The sequence below is a fragment of the Bos indicus x Bos taurus genome, chromosome 25 (genome assembly GCF_003369695.1).
Source record: "Bos indicus x Bos taurus breed Angus x Brahman F1 hybrid chromosome 25, Bos_hybrid_MaternalHap_v2.0, whole genome shotgun sequence".
Lineage (NCBI taxonomy): Eukaryota > Metazoa > Chordata > Mammalia > Artiodactyla > Bovidae > Bos > Bos indicus x Bos taurus.
In genome coordinates, this window is record NC_040100.1 from 14,688,523 (window position 1) to 14,701,361 (window position 12,839).

A 12,839-nucleotide genomic window follows, 5' to 3' on the forward strand; every position below is an offset into this window, starting at 1 on the left:
TGTATTTGGAAAGTTCAAATTTATAATATTTACAGTGAAATTCTTCTGATGAACTCAAACTCTAAGTTCTGGAAGACCGGGACAAATCTGTTTTGTTTATTGCACAGTATTAAAAACAAAAACAAAAACAAAAAACCTGATTCACAGAGATTAGCAGTTACAAATAAGTCTTTGTCATTCTTTTAAAAACAGCACATTACTGCTATCTAAGGATTTATTACACCTGTCCAGAAGTCCAAGTAGAAAAATTCTAAGTTAAATCTCTAATAATATCAATAAGAATATGTGGTAACCACAAATATTTTGGTAGAAAGAAAAATATGAAGCTTAAAATATATACTAATCTGACATCAAGACATTATATATACAAAGCAGTTACTGCCCAATGCAATGAGAGCTATCTATAGGAGCAAATGTGCTCCTATAATCTTACATGAACAAATAAGCACTGGTCTGAATTTTTAAAAGAACAATATAAACAAAGCTACAATTCTTCCAATCAACAGAATTTTTAGAAATTCAAGGACATGCACAAGGAAAGCAAGAAATGTCATTATGAGAATTGTTACCTGGCTGTTGGCATTATGGATAATTTTAGTTTTTTTCTTTTTGTTTATTTTCCCTCAAACATCCTAAATACATTGCCTTTTCTTTTTTTTTATGTTCCATCTAAAAATAGTTATAAATCATAGGAATTTGCAAAAAACTATATAGGAAGGTCCCAAGGACCCTTCACCTAACTTCCTTCAATGGTAATATCTTACAAACTTCTAGTGCAAGATCACAAGGAAACTGACTGTGGTACAATCCACAGAGTTTATTAATATTTTCACCACTTTCACATTCATGTGTGTTTTCTATGCAATTTCATCACATTTGACACCTGTAGCTTTGAGTAACAACAGTTGAGATACAGAACTGTTTCCTCCCTACAAAGCTCCCTCATACTGCCTCCTAACCCTAACCCTCCCCTATTCCTAACTCCTGGCAACAACTATTCTTCATCTCTAGAATTTTGTTATCTCAATAATGTTATATAAATGCAACTGTATAGAATGTAACCTTCAAAGACTGACTTTTTTTTTTAACCTAGATAATCTGGCAGTACAAATCAGCAGTCTTTAATTTGTTAAAATTTAGCATGATATAACATTTGAATGTGTATCAATGTTTCAAGTGAAGTGGAAATCGCTCAGTCGTGCCCAACTCTTTGCGACCCCATGGACTGTAGTCTGCCAGACTCTGTCCATGGAATTCTCAAGGCCAGAATACTGGAGTGGGAAACCGTTCCCTTCTCCAGGGGATTTTCCCAAAACAGGGATCGAACTCAGGTCTCCCGCATTGCAGGTGGAAATAGGTGGATTCTTTACTGTCTGAGCCACCAGGGAAGTCCAAGAATACTGGAGTGGGTAGCCTATCCCTTCTCAAGCAGATCCCCAACCCAGGCATAAAACGGGGGTCTCCTGCATTGCAGGAGATTCTTTAGCAGCTGAGCTACCAGGGAAGCCCTGGGTAACAATGTTTACAGTGTTTTAAAGTTTACAATGGTAAAAATGTGACTCAAATGCTTATGAAATCTATGTTGTACTACCATAAAACTAGGATTCTGGGGAATGAATTCGTTAAATTAATAATCTGGTAAAAATCTAGTGCAATCTAGTACAAACACATTACAGAAGAGAAGCCCATGGCACAGTGCTTCTAAGTCTTATCTATGTTTACAAGAACACGTGGATTACAAGAATGCCTGGCTGTGCATTTTTCTGGCCAGCCTCTAGATTCCAGTCCTTTCCTGACCCAGGTAAGTTTCTGTTACGTGAGAATATGACTGTTTGCTTCCCTCCACAGAATGGTCACCATTTTTGCCTTTCCGCATATTTAGAATTCTTTCAAATCAGCCAGGAAATGAATCTCTCTCAAATTCTTGGTTCTGGAGATTTACCTCCACCACACCCCAGGCCCAACTCTCTAGTCTCTAAGTCCTTATGAATCAACACCTCTCTCAGAAAGGACTATCCCACCCTAGTACAAATTCAAAATAACTCTTTTCCCCTCCCCTCTCTCTATACCTCCAGGTACCTAGATCCACCTGATGATTCTCCTCTCAGCTATTCTGTCAGGTCTTCCTGATCCTCACCCCACTAGAAATCTGTTCACTAACTAGGTGTGACAAAAGCCCTATCTTTACAAGTTTAGGCTTAGAAAGCAAACACTCCAAGGAGTTACTTCTTGAACATCATGCCTTCATAGTAATGTCCTTGCTTTTCCAAAAAGATCACTCTCAATAAGTAAAAGCTAAAACACGAAACTAGGCACAGATGAAAAACAAAGAAAAAAGCATAGATGTGTGTCTGTTTTGTAAAATTTGGCTCATATTGGTATTACTGTATCACTATCAGATCAAATGAAATTTAAAGTAGAGGTAAAGAGGGACTTCCTTGATAGTCCAGTTAAAACTGAGCTCCCACTGCAGGAGTACCAGTTTGATTCCTGAAAACTGGAATCAAAGTGTGAAACTAAGATCCCACAAGCTGCAGAGCAAAAAAATTAAAAATAAAGTAGTGGTAAAGAGCCAGATTGCCTGGGTAAAAATGTGATCTCTGCCACTGTATTTTCTAAAGCAAGTTTCATTTACCTTCTGTGTACTTCAATCTTCTCATCTGTAAAATGGTGATAAAAATGCCTCACAGGACAGTTTCAAGAATTAAATAACATATGTAAAGCATTCAGAACAGTGCCTAGCACACAGTAAACATTATCCAAGTATTAACAATTATTTCTAACACATGGCAATCCAGCTTCACCTCTTTGTGACATCTATTCCGCTTACACTCTGATGTTCATACTGCTCCTGAAACAATGGTCACATAAGAATCTGTGTTTTATTTATTAAATTCATCTTGATCAAAACTAACTAGCACAACAAATTTTCTCTTACATAGAAGCAGTTACTATTAACATTCCGCCAAACATGAACGTAAGCACTTAAAAGTATAGTGGTGATGGAAAGAATGCTAGCAAAGAGGAAAGTACAGATCACAACACAGAATATGGCAGCTTTATGTTTAAAAAACTGGGAGACTAATGTCATATTTATGCTTGTATACACATAAGATGGCTCTATAAAGTTTCATGTCTGATTAAGGAAAGGGAGAAGTACAAGCCTGGGAGAAGGATCATGAAAGGGGTGATTCATTGTATATACTTTAGTATCTTTCAAATTTGAAGCAGTGAATATATTATTTATGTGTGTGTTAGCTGCTCTGTCATGTTTGACTCTTTGCAACCCCACCGACTGTAGCCCACCAGGCTCCTCTGTCCATGGAATTCTTCAGGCAAGAATATTGGAGTGGATTGTCATTCCCTTCTCCACAGGATCTTCCCAACCCAGAGATCAAACCTGGGTCTCCTGCACTGCAGGCAGATTCTTTACCGTCTGGGCCACCAGGGAAGCCCGTATTATCTGTATAAGAATCTACTTTTTAAAATGGAGGTGGTAGGTGGTGGTCCCTCTAAACAAGTTCTCTGGAAGCTGGTCTTCTAGTCCCAAGCTGCACTAACTCTGTTACCCTGGGCAAGTCATTTAACCTGTGAGTATAGCTGGACCAAGCTAGGGGCAGCAAAGATTTCTAGGTTCTAATCTAATTTCAAAAATGTATCTCAAAGAGGAGGGTAGTAAATAGATGGTACTATCTTTAAGATATGAGGGGGTACTAGTTCAACATTTTGCAAAGTAAGGCAACTTTTTGAGAACATGAACTGTCAAGCTTATTAATCTTTCAAGATTATTTCTGTCTTAAATAAAAGCTCTTCTTAGAAGGGGTCTAATGCAACTTACAGGAAATACCTTCAAAGAATATTCTGCTCATTATTTTCTGTCTCTCGCCATACCTTTGGAGTTGTTTAAATGGATTTTATTAAGTTTTGTGTGTTTTTTTTAACATGGACCATTTTTAAAAATCTTAACTGAATCTGTTACAATACTGCTTCTGTTTTGTGCTTTGGTTTTTTGACCCCTAGGCATGTGGGACTTTGCTCCCTGATCAAGGGATTGAACCCATGTCCCCTGCACTGGAAGGCGAAGTCTTAACCACTAGACTACCAGGGAAATCTCTGGACTTTAAGTTTTTATACTAAAGTCTTTATACTATGCCATGGAGTGAGCAATAAAGTGCATGTGTGCATGCTCAGTTGCTAAGCTGTATCTAACACTTCATGACCTCATGGACTGCAGCCCACCAGGCTCCTCTGTCCATGAGATTTTCTAGGCAATAATACTGGGTTGCTATTTTCTTCTCCAAGGGATCTTCCCAACCCAGGGATCGAACCAGCATCTCCTGTCTCCTGCACTGGCAGGATTCTTTAAGACTGAGCCACCTGGGAAGCCCCAGCAATAAAGTACACTAGAACAATTTACACCTAAAATACCTAAATACTACACCTAAAACAAGAAACTTTTACTATTTAAAAGCATTTATGATGAGACACGGCAAAAAAATAATCATTCCACCTCCAGTCAATAACAGCTGTAACTAATTGAATACATACTTTATTCCAAGTATCATCCATTTATTCATTCCGTGTATCCTTTTTAATCCTACCGTTCATCTGGAAAAGTAGGTTTTAATATCCCCGTTTAACAGGAGAAGCAACTATGGCTCCATGAAGATGACAACTAACTTGATGTCACAGTCTAACAAGTGAAGAGCTAGGAGTCCACCAAAAATCTCTGGATCCGAGCTCAGTGCACTAGACAGGGATTAGCTGCCAGGCTGGTGCAGACTTGCAATGACGTTTTTTTAGTAATTTAAAAGTAAATGAGGAAAAGTAAAAAGAGAGTAAACTTTTCAACAAAGCTAACTGATTCAATTTAAAGGTCTTTCATGCTGAGATTTGGTTCTAATTATTTGAGTTAAAATATCCTTACTTAAAATGACAGTGACAGTCTTTTGTCTCCTGCATTAGCAGGTGGGTTCTTTACCACTAGGAAGAAGCCTGGCACCTCTCTTGCAGCCTCCCAATTTGGGGGGGGATACTTCTGAAATCCAAAAAAATGTGGTAACTACTTCCTTAGACAATGATGCCTCCCAAAATAACAGAGGACTTCACACACACACCTTAAGACTCTCTCATTAATCTCTATTTTACTTAGATTGGGACACTGAAGGATTGAGAAATGGGAATAAAGTGAGTTTCAGCAATCCAAAATCACATGAGTTAATGTTGGGCTGGGCAGAGAACTTTCCTCAAGATTTGTTTCACTGGTTGATTTTTCTCATTCTTATCTTCAATTCTACTCACTCAAACCTGGGCTCAAACTTTCTCTTCCTAAAATAGGAACAGAAAGTTTGTGACTACATTCTTTACTACTACTGCTAGGTGGCAATCAATACTTAAGTCAAATAAAAAGATCTACTACTTGAGGCCTCCAATAATTTGCTTTTATTTAAAGCCTTTTTCACTTTGACAAAATAAAAACTTTTAATTAGGTTTAGTGTACTACTTCCAAAAGAAAATTGGTCTATAAATCAGACTCAAGCAAATTTCCACATTTCTCTATCTCCACTGTATATATATATATATAATGTATATAAATAGATAAATATAGTGTATATATACATATATATACATATGGCTTTACAAGTAGTTTACAAACAAGTCGGTCAAACTAGATAAATTTCTTGAATTTTACTGTACACATGGCAAATTTACTGTATACATAGCTATTTACTTCTCTTATTAGCATACTTCTCTTATTTCTTACCTCCTTTGGTGAGCAAATTTAAAATAGTCTATGTACACAGCTACACAATTAAATATTAGTTTCAGTCACAACATATTAAATTCACATTTAAAATTATAAAGAGATCCAGATTTTTCAGTCTTACACATAAACTTTTAATCTCACTTGATGCTATTTATATTATTTTATGGTGCCTTATTAAAATGAAATCAGAGCACAAAAACCTATATCTCACAGGACACATAACGGAAAATATTTAAAATCTGTACTTACTACATGACTCAAACCCACTCTTTTTGAAGGAGAGCCAATTTTAAGAACTTAAATATACAGTCTGGATAACATAAATCACTCTTTCCATTCCCAAAACTTAACAGATCTAGTAAAATTTATTATAGACTATAATGTATCCAAAAGCTAAAACTGGCAATAATTCTGCTTAAATTTCACATTAATCTAATATCAAAACTTATTTTATTTCTTCTTTTTTCAAACACCTGGTATATACTGCTGCACAGTCTTTTCATTATATATTTATTCAGCTAACTTTGGGTGCAAGGTACTTGAAGTATAAAAGTCCTTCCCAATGGATAGTGAAAATAATATACAAATGTTTACATAAAATACACTCAGCAGTCCTCAAAAGGATATCTGAGAGTCTGTTAGGTCTATTAACTTGGTTCAAAATACCCAACAACAAATGTAAACTTTTTGTTACTTTGTTGTATTTTAACTGTTAACTGGTATCTACGTTTTAAACACATTGTGTCTAATGTAGCAATAATGATAACTATTTTCCCACTAAAAAGTTACAGATGAGAAAGAGTACTTGGCTCACTAAGAACATTAAGGGGAAAAGATCCTCAGCCTGGAGCTTGTAAATAGTAACAAGACAAACTCCAATGCTAGGTTGTTCATATAATCACCAATATGTAGGTCAAAATAACTAGTGAGCTGTATACATGACTGTCTGCCTAGCAATTTACAGATCAACAGGAGAACTGCTCAAACGTGACTACCGCTAACAAACTCAAAATATTAGGCATAGCATGTCTCTATTAACAGTGCAACCTGTGTAACCTAGCAATTGTAAAATAATTTCTTTTACTTTTGCTACTTTTTAAAAAGGAACCCTCCTCAAAAAAAAAAAGAGCCGTCACTTTAAAGATGTAAATTCCTCTTTTTTTTCAAAGTAATTTGCCTAGGAAAATCTAACGCAGAAAATAAAGTGTAACAGATAAATCAACTACAACATGCTTAAAAACCTAAGATTATCAGTAAAACAAACCAATCCTTTCAGTTTAGCAATCTATGCATTTTTAATCTTCGGTGGGTATTTCATTATAATAACCGACAACGTTTAAAAGTCACCCTTATTCCCCAAACATCGTCATCACACATGACATATTTTACTGAAATTAAGCTGAGACTAGACCCAAACTCAGGCTACCGGGCACCCTGAAATATACGAGGGGGAATCCAAGAAATCAGATATGTTGAGTGCCGGTATCTTCTTCCAGAGTAGGGTCAAATTCGTGTTTGCCCGCAAATGTCACTGTCTCAAGAAGTCTGCAAAATTCCCATCAGCGCTCCAGAGTACAAAGAGGCCTGACCACGGAAACACCTGTCCTAGCACCGGGAAGACATTGGGAAATGCAACCTCCGAGCCCACGCCGGCCGCACAGCCTAGGGCAGCAGCGGCGACCCCGGACGAGGGGTGGACACTGACCCCACGGCTACTTCGAGCAGGGTCCCGCACCCCCGACCCGCCTCCGGGGGCGAGAACCAAGAAATCTGTCAAGCCAGCCGGGACCCACCCTCCGTGAGCCCCACTCGCTCCTTCCCAGCCTCCCCAACTGCTCTCGGTCCGCTCTGGCCTCCCCGGCTGCACTCTGCCACCTCATCCCTCCCTCCTCGTCGCTCTCGCGGCCCCGCCACCTCAGCCCTGGAGGCCTGCACTCTGGCCGCCCCCCACCTCGGGCCGCCGCTCTCCCCTGGCCCCGGCCGCGGCCCCCTGCCCGGCTCGCGGCGCCGTCGGTCCCTTCGCGGCCCGGTCCCCGCCACCCCCCCAGGCCCGAGCTCCCGCCGCGCGCTCCCCACCCCCAGCCTCCGCCCTCGCCCCGCTCGGCCGCTCCCGGCCCGCTCCCCCCAGCCGGGCTACCTGGAGGCAAGGGCGGCGGAGCACTTCACCCAGGGCCCCAGGTCGCAGAGGGCACGGTGCTCGGGGTCCCGCTCCTTCTCCCGCTCCACGTGGTAGGCGTAGATGGAGAGCAGGATCCCGGCGGCGCACACTGCATACCGGGCCACCCGCTCCCAACGCGGCACCGACACTCTCAGCAGGACGGGCGCCGCCATCTTCCCCCCTCCGCCGCCGCCGCCGCCTCCTTCACCGCCGCCGCCGCCGCCGCCTCCCTCCGCCTCCACCTCAGCCGCCGCCGCCCGTCGGGGCCCGACCCAGCCGCTGCCGCTACCGCCACCGCCGCCGCCGCCGCCGCCACCGCCGCCGCCGCCGCCTCGCCCCATTGGCTCGACCGCCTCCTCCGGGCCCCGCCCCCACAGGCGCGCGGCCCAACGGCCCCGAAAGGAGAGAGCCCTGCCGGGCTGTGAAGGCGCGCGCGGGCGCGGAGGGAGGGGGCGGAGCGCGCAACCGCCCGAGAGGCCGGCCGACGGGCGGAGCCAGAGGCGGCGCTGCGCGCGCAGTGGGCGGGGCCAAAGAATGGGCGTGGCCATAGAGTGAAGGGCGGGGCTTTGGGGCGGGAGGGGAGGGGCAAGCAGGGGTGGGGTGGGGCGAGCAGGGGTCGGGTGGGGCCAGTAGGGGTGGGGTGGCGCGGGCGGGTCCTATAGGACTGGGTGCGAGGAATAAATTTCAAAGATATCAACGTGTGTGACTGGATAAGCCCTTGGCCCCACCTCCTGGGGGGGCTAATCAATGGCCATACTTTCCGCTATTTTTTATCATCACTTGATATTTCCTCACCCAATCCAAATTAACCTTGGCCATTGGCCAGAATTCCAGAGCCAAGCTCTAGAGCCACGCTTACGTTCCCTGATGTTCTCCATCACCACCTCCACGCACTTCGTATTCAACAAGTGCAAGCTGAACTATTTTTAAAAATTATTTCTGAATGCCTTGCTTCCCTGTGAGCTGAATTTGAGATGGCTTAACTAAAGAAGTCTGAGAGCCAAGGAATTGATGCTTTTGAACTGTGGTGTTGGAGAAGACTTTTGAGGGTCCCTCAGACAGCAAAGAGATCAAACCAGTCAATCCTAAAGAAAATCAACCCTGAATATTCATTGGAAGGACTGATACTGAAGCTGAAGCTCCAATATTTGGCCTCCTGATTTGAAGAACTGACTCATTGGAAAAGACCCTGATGCTGGGAAAGACTGAAGGCAGGAGAAGAAGGGGATGACAGAGGATGAGATGGTTGGATTGCATCACTGACTCGATGGACACGATTTTGAGAAAGCTCTGGGAGTTTCTGATGGGAAGGGAAGCCTGTGTGCTGCAATCCATGGGGTCCCAGGGAGTCAGACAGGACTGAGCAACTGAACTGAACTGAAAACATAGGAAACAATAGTTCCTACATCAAATGTTGTTGTCAGAATTACATACAAGTTAAGAATTTGAGAACAAGATGGCAGGGGTGGGGGAAGTCGCCAGCATTCATGAGCCACTGAACAACAACAACATACTTCATGTAATACAGTAAAATATAAAAATGAACTAAAAAATTGGGATGACGAAAAAGCCTATTCAAAACATAAGGAAAGACCAGGAGTAAGAACATAGACAAGTAGGCCATAGAGTATCATATAATAATTAAAACTGAGCCACAAATCTGGCTCTGAGCTTCCTGGTGGCCAAAACTAAAAGAAAAACACATGTATGTTATTCTCACTGTCTCTAAGAAACATATTGTTCTTAGATATTGCTAGCTTTTTCCTGGTTGTAACTGCAAGGAGATCCAACCAGTTTATCCTAAAGGAAATCAGTTCTGAATATTCATTGGGAGGACTGATGTTGAAGCTGAAGCTTCAATACTTTGGCCACCTGATGCAAAGAGCTGACTCATTTGAAAAGACCCTGATGCTGGGAGAGATTGAAGGTGGGAGTAGAAGGCTATGACAGAAGATGAGATGGTTGGATGGCATCACCGACTCAATGGACATGAGTTTGAGTGAACTCCGGGAGTTGGTGATAGACTGGGAGGCCTGGCATGCTGCAGTCCATGGGATCGCAAAGAGTTGGACACGACTGAGTGACTGAACTGAATCGAACTGTCCAAGAGATTTGTTTCATGTAGTGATTTTGAGTAACTGATGTCCTTGTATTATGTATTGATCTGTAACAAACTTCGCCAAACTTAGTAACTTAAAGAAAATGAAGTGAAAGTCACTCAGTCATGTCCTACTCTTTGCAACCCCATGGACTGTAGCCTGCCAGAGTCCTCTGTCCATGAAATTCTCCAGGCAAGAATACTGGAGTGGGTAGCCTTTCCCTTCTCCAGGGGTTTTTCCTGACCCAGGGATTGAACTCAGATCTCCTGCATTGCAGGCAGATTCTTTACCAGCTGAGCGACCAGGGAAGTCCAAAATAAAGGAAAATACATATTTCCTCATAGTTTCTGTGGGTCAGGAACTTTTTAGCTGGATTCCCTGGCTCAAGGTCTCTCACAAGGATGTCATCAGGATGTTCACTGGGGCTGCAGGCATCTCAAGGCAGGAGAATCTTCTTTCAAGCTCACTCACATGGCTGTAGACTGGATTCATGAGTTTCTGGCCACTTGCATTTCTCCATAAGAAGCTGCTAACTTCCCTGAGAGCAAGGGATAAGATAGAGAGAGAAATGGAAGTCACAGTCTTTTTTGTAACCTACTCTCAGAAGAGACAGCCCACCACTTTTACATATTCTATTACTTATATTGAACATCAGGAAGTTCACGGTTCACATATTGCTGAACCCTGGCTTGGAGAATTTTGAGCATTATTTTACTAGTGTGTGAGATGAGTGCAATTGTGCAGTAGTTTGAGCATTCTTTGGCATTGCCTTTCTTTGGGATTGGAATGAAAACTGACCTTTTCCAGTCCTGTGGCCACTGCTGAGTTTTCCAAATTTGCTGGCATATTGAGTGCAGCACTTTCACAGCATCATCTTTCAGGATTTGAAATAGCTCAACTGGAATTCCATCACCTCCACTAGCTTTGTTCGTAATGATGCTTTCTAAGGCCCACTTGACTTCACATTCCAGGATGTCTGGCTCTAGGTCAGTGATCACACCATCGTGATTATCCGGGTCATGAAGATCTTTTTTGTACAGTTCTTCTGTGTATTCTTGCCATCTCTTCTTAATATCTTCTGTTTCTGTTAGGTTCATACCACTTCTGTCCTTTATAGAGCCCATCTTTGCATGAAATGTTCCTTTGGTATCTCTGATTTTCTTGAAGAGATCTCTAGTCTTTCCCATTCTGTTGTTTTCCTCTATGTCTTTGCATTGATGGCTGAAGAAGGCTTTCTTATCTCTTCTTGCTATTCTTTGGAACTCTGCATTCAGATGTTTATATCTTTCCTTTTCTCCTTTGCTTTTCACTTCTCTTCTTTTCACAGCTATTTGTAAGGCCTCCCCAGACAGCCATTTTGTTTTTTGCTCAAAATTCTCCAAACCAGGCTTCAGAAATATGTGAACCGTGAACTTCCTGATGTTCAAGCTGGTTTTCAAAAAGGCAGAGGAACCAGAGATCAGATTGCCAACATCCGCTGGATCATGGAAAAAGCAAGAGAGTTCCAGAAAAACATCTATTTCTGCTTTATTGACTATGCCAAAGCCTTTGACTGTGTGGATTGCAATAAACTGTGGAAAATTCTTCAAGAGATGGGAATACCAGACCACCTGATCTGCCTCTTGAGAAATTTGTATGCGGGTCAGGAAGCAACAGTTAGAACTGGACATGGAACAACAGACTGGTTTCAAATAGGAAAAGGAGTACGTCAAAGCTGTATATTGTCACCCTGCTTATTTAACTTATATGCAGAGTACATCATGAGAAATGCTGGACTGGAAGAAACACAAGCTGGAATCAAGATTGCCGGGAGAAATATCAATAACCTCAGATATGCAGATGACACCACCATTATGGCAGAAAGTGAAGAGGAACTAAAAAGCCTCTTGATGAAAGTGAAAGTGGAGAGTGAAAAAGTTGGCTTAAAGCTCAACATTCAGAAAACGAAGATCATGTCAGCCGGTCCCATCACTTCATGGGAAATAGATGGGGAAACAGTGGAAACAGTGGCAGACTTTATTTTGGGGGGCTCCAAAATCACTGCAGATGGTGACTGCAGCCATGAAATTAAAAGATGCTTACTCCTTGGAAGGAAAGTTATGACCAACCTAGATAGCATATTGAAAAGCAGAGACATTACTTTGCCAACAAAGGTTCATCCAGTCAAGGCTATGGTTTTTCCTGTGGCCATGTATGGATGTGAGAGTTGGACTGTGAAGAAGGCTGAGCGCCGAAGAATTGATGCTTTTGAACTGTGGTGTTGGAGAAGACTCTTGAGAGTCCCTTGGACTGCAAGGAGATCCAACCAGTCCATTCTGAAGGAGATCAGCCCTGGGATTTCTTTGGAGGGAATGATGCTAAAGCTGAAACTCCAGTACTTTGGCCACGTCATGCGAAGAGTTGACTCATTGGAAAAGACTCTGATGCTGGGAGGGATTGAGGGCAGGAGGAGAAGGGGACGACAGAGGATGAGATGGCTGGATGGCATCACTGACTCGAGGGATGTGAGTCTGAGTGAACTCCGGGAGTTGGTGAAGGACAGGGAGGCCTGGTGTGCTGCGATTCATGGGGTCGCAAAGAGTTGGACATGACTGAGTCACTGATCTGATCTGATCTGATTACTTATATAACTTAAGTGTCCATGGATGAATGAATGGATAAAGGAAATGTGGTATGTATCCACAATGGAAAATTATTCAGCCACAAAAAAGGAAAGAAATCCTCCCATTTGAGACAACATGGAAAAACCTTGAGGGCATTATGCTAAGTGAAATAAATCAGAGAAAGTCAACTACAGTTGACCCTTGAACAAGGC

At 42.4% G+C, this 12,839-nt stretch overlaps 1 protein-coding gene across 1 annotated transcript in view; it reads right to left on the minus strand.

The window, feature by feature from the left end:
- Positions 1-8,188, minus strand: part of VKORC1L1 (vitamin K epoxide reductase complex subunit 1 like 1) — a 59,542-nt gene extending 51,354 nt beyond the window's left edge. The window contains exon 1 of the mRNA XM_027527836.1: positions 7,905-8,188. Within this exon, the coding sequence (XP_027383637.1) occupies positions 7,905-8,098 (194 nt within the window). The 5' untranslated portion in view covers positions 8,099-8,188. The remainder of the gene's footprint in view (positions 1-7,904) is intronic.
- Positions 8,189-12,839: the final 4,651 nt, after the last annotated feature.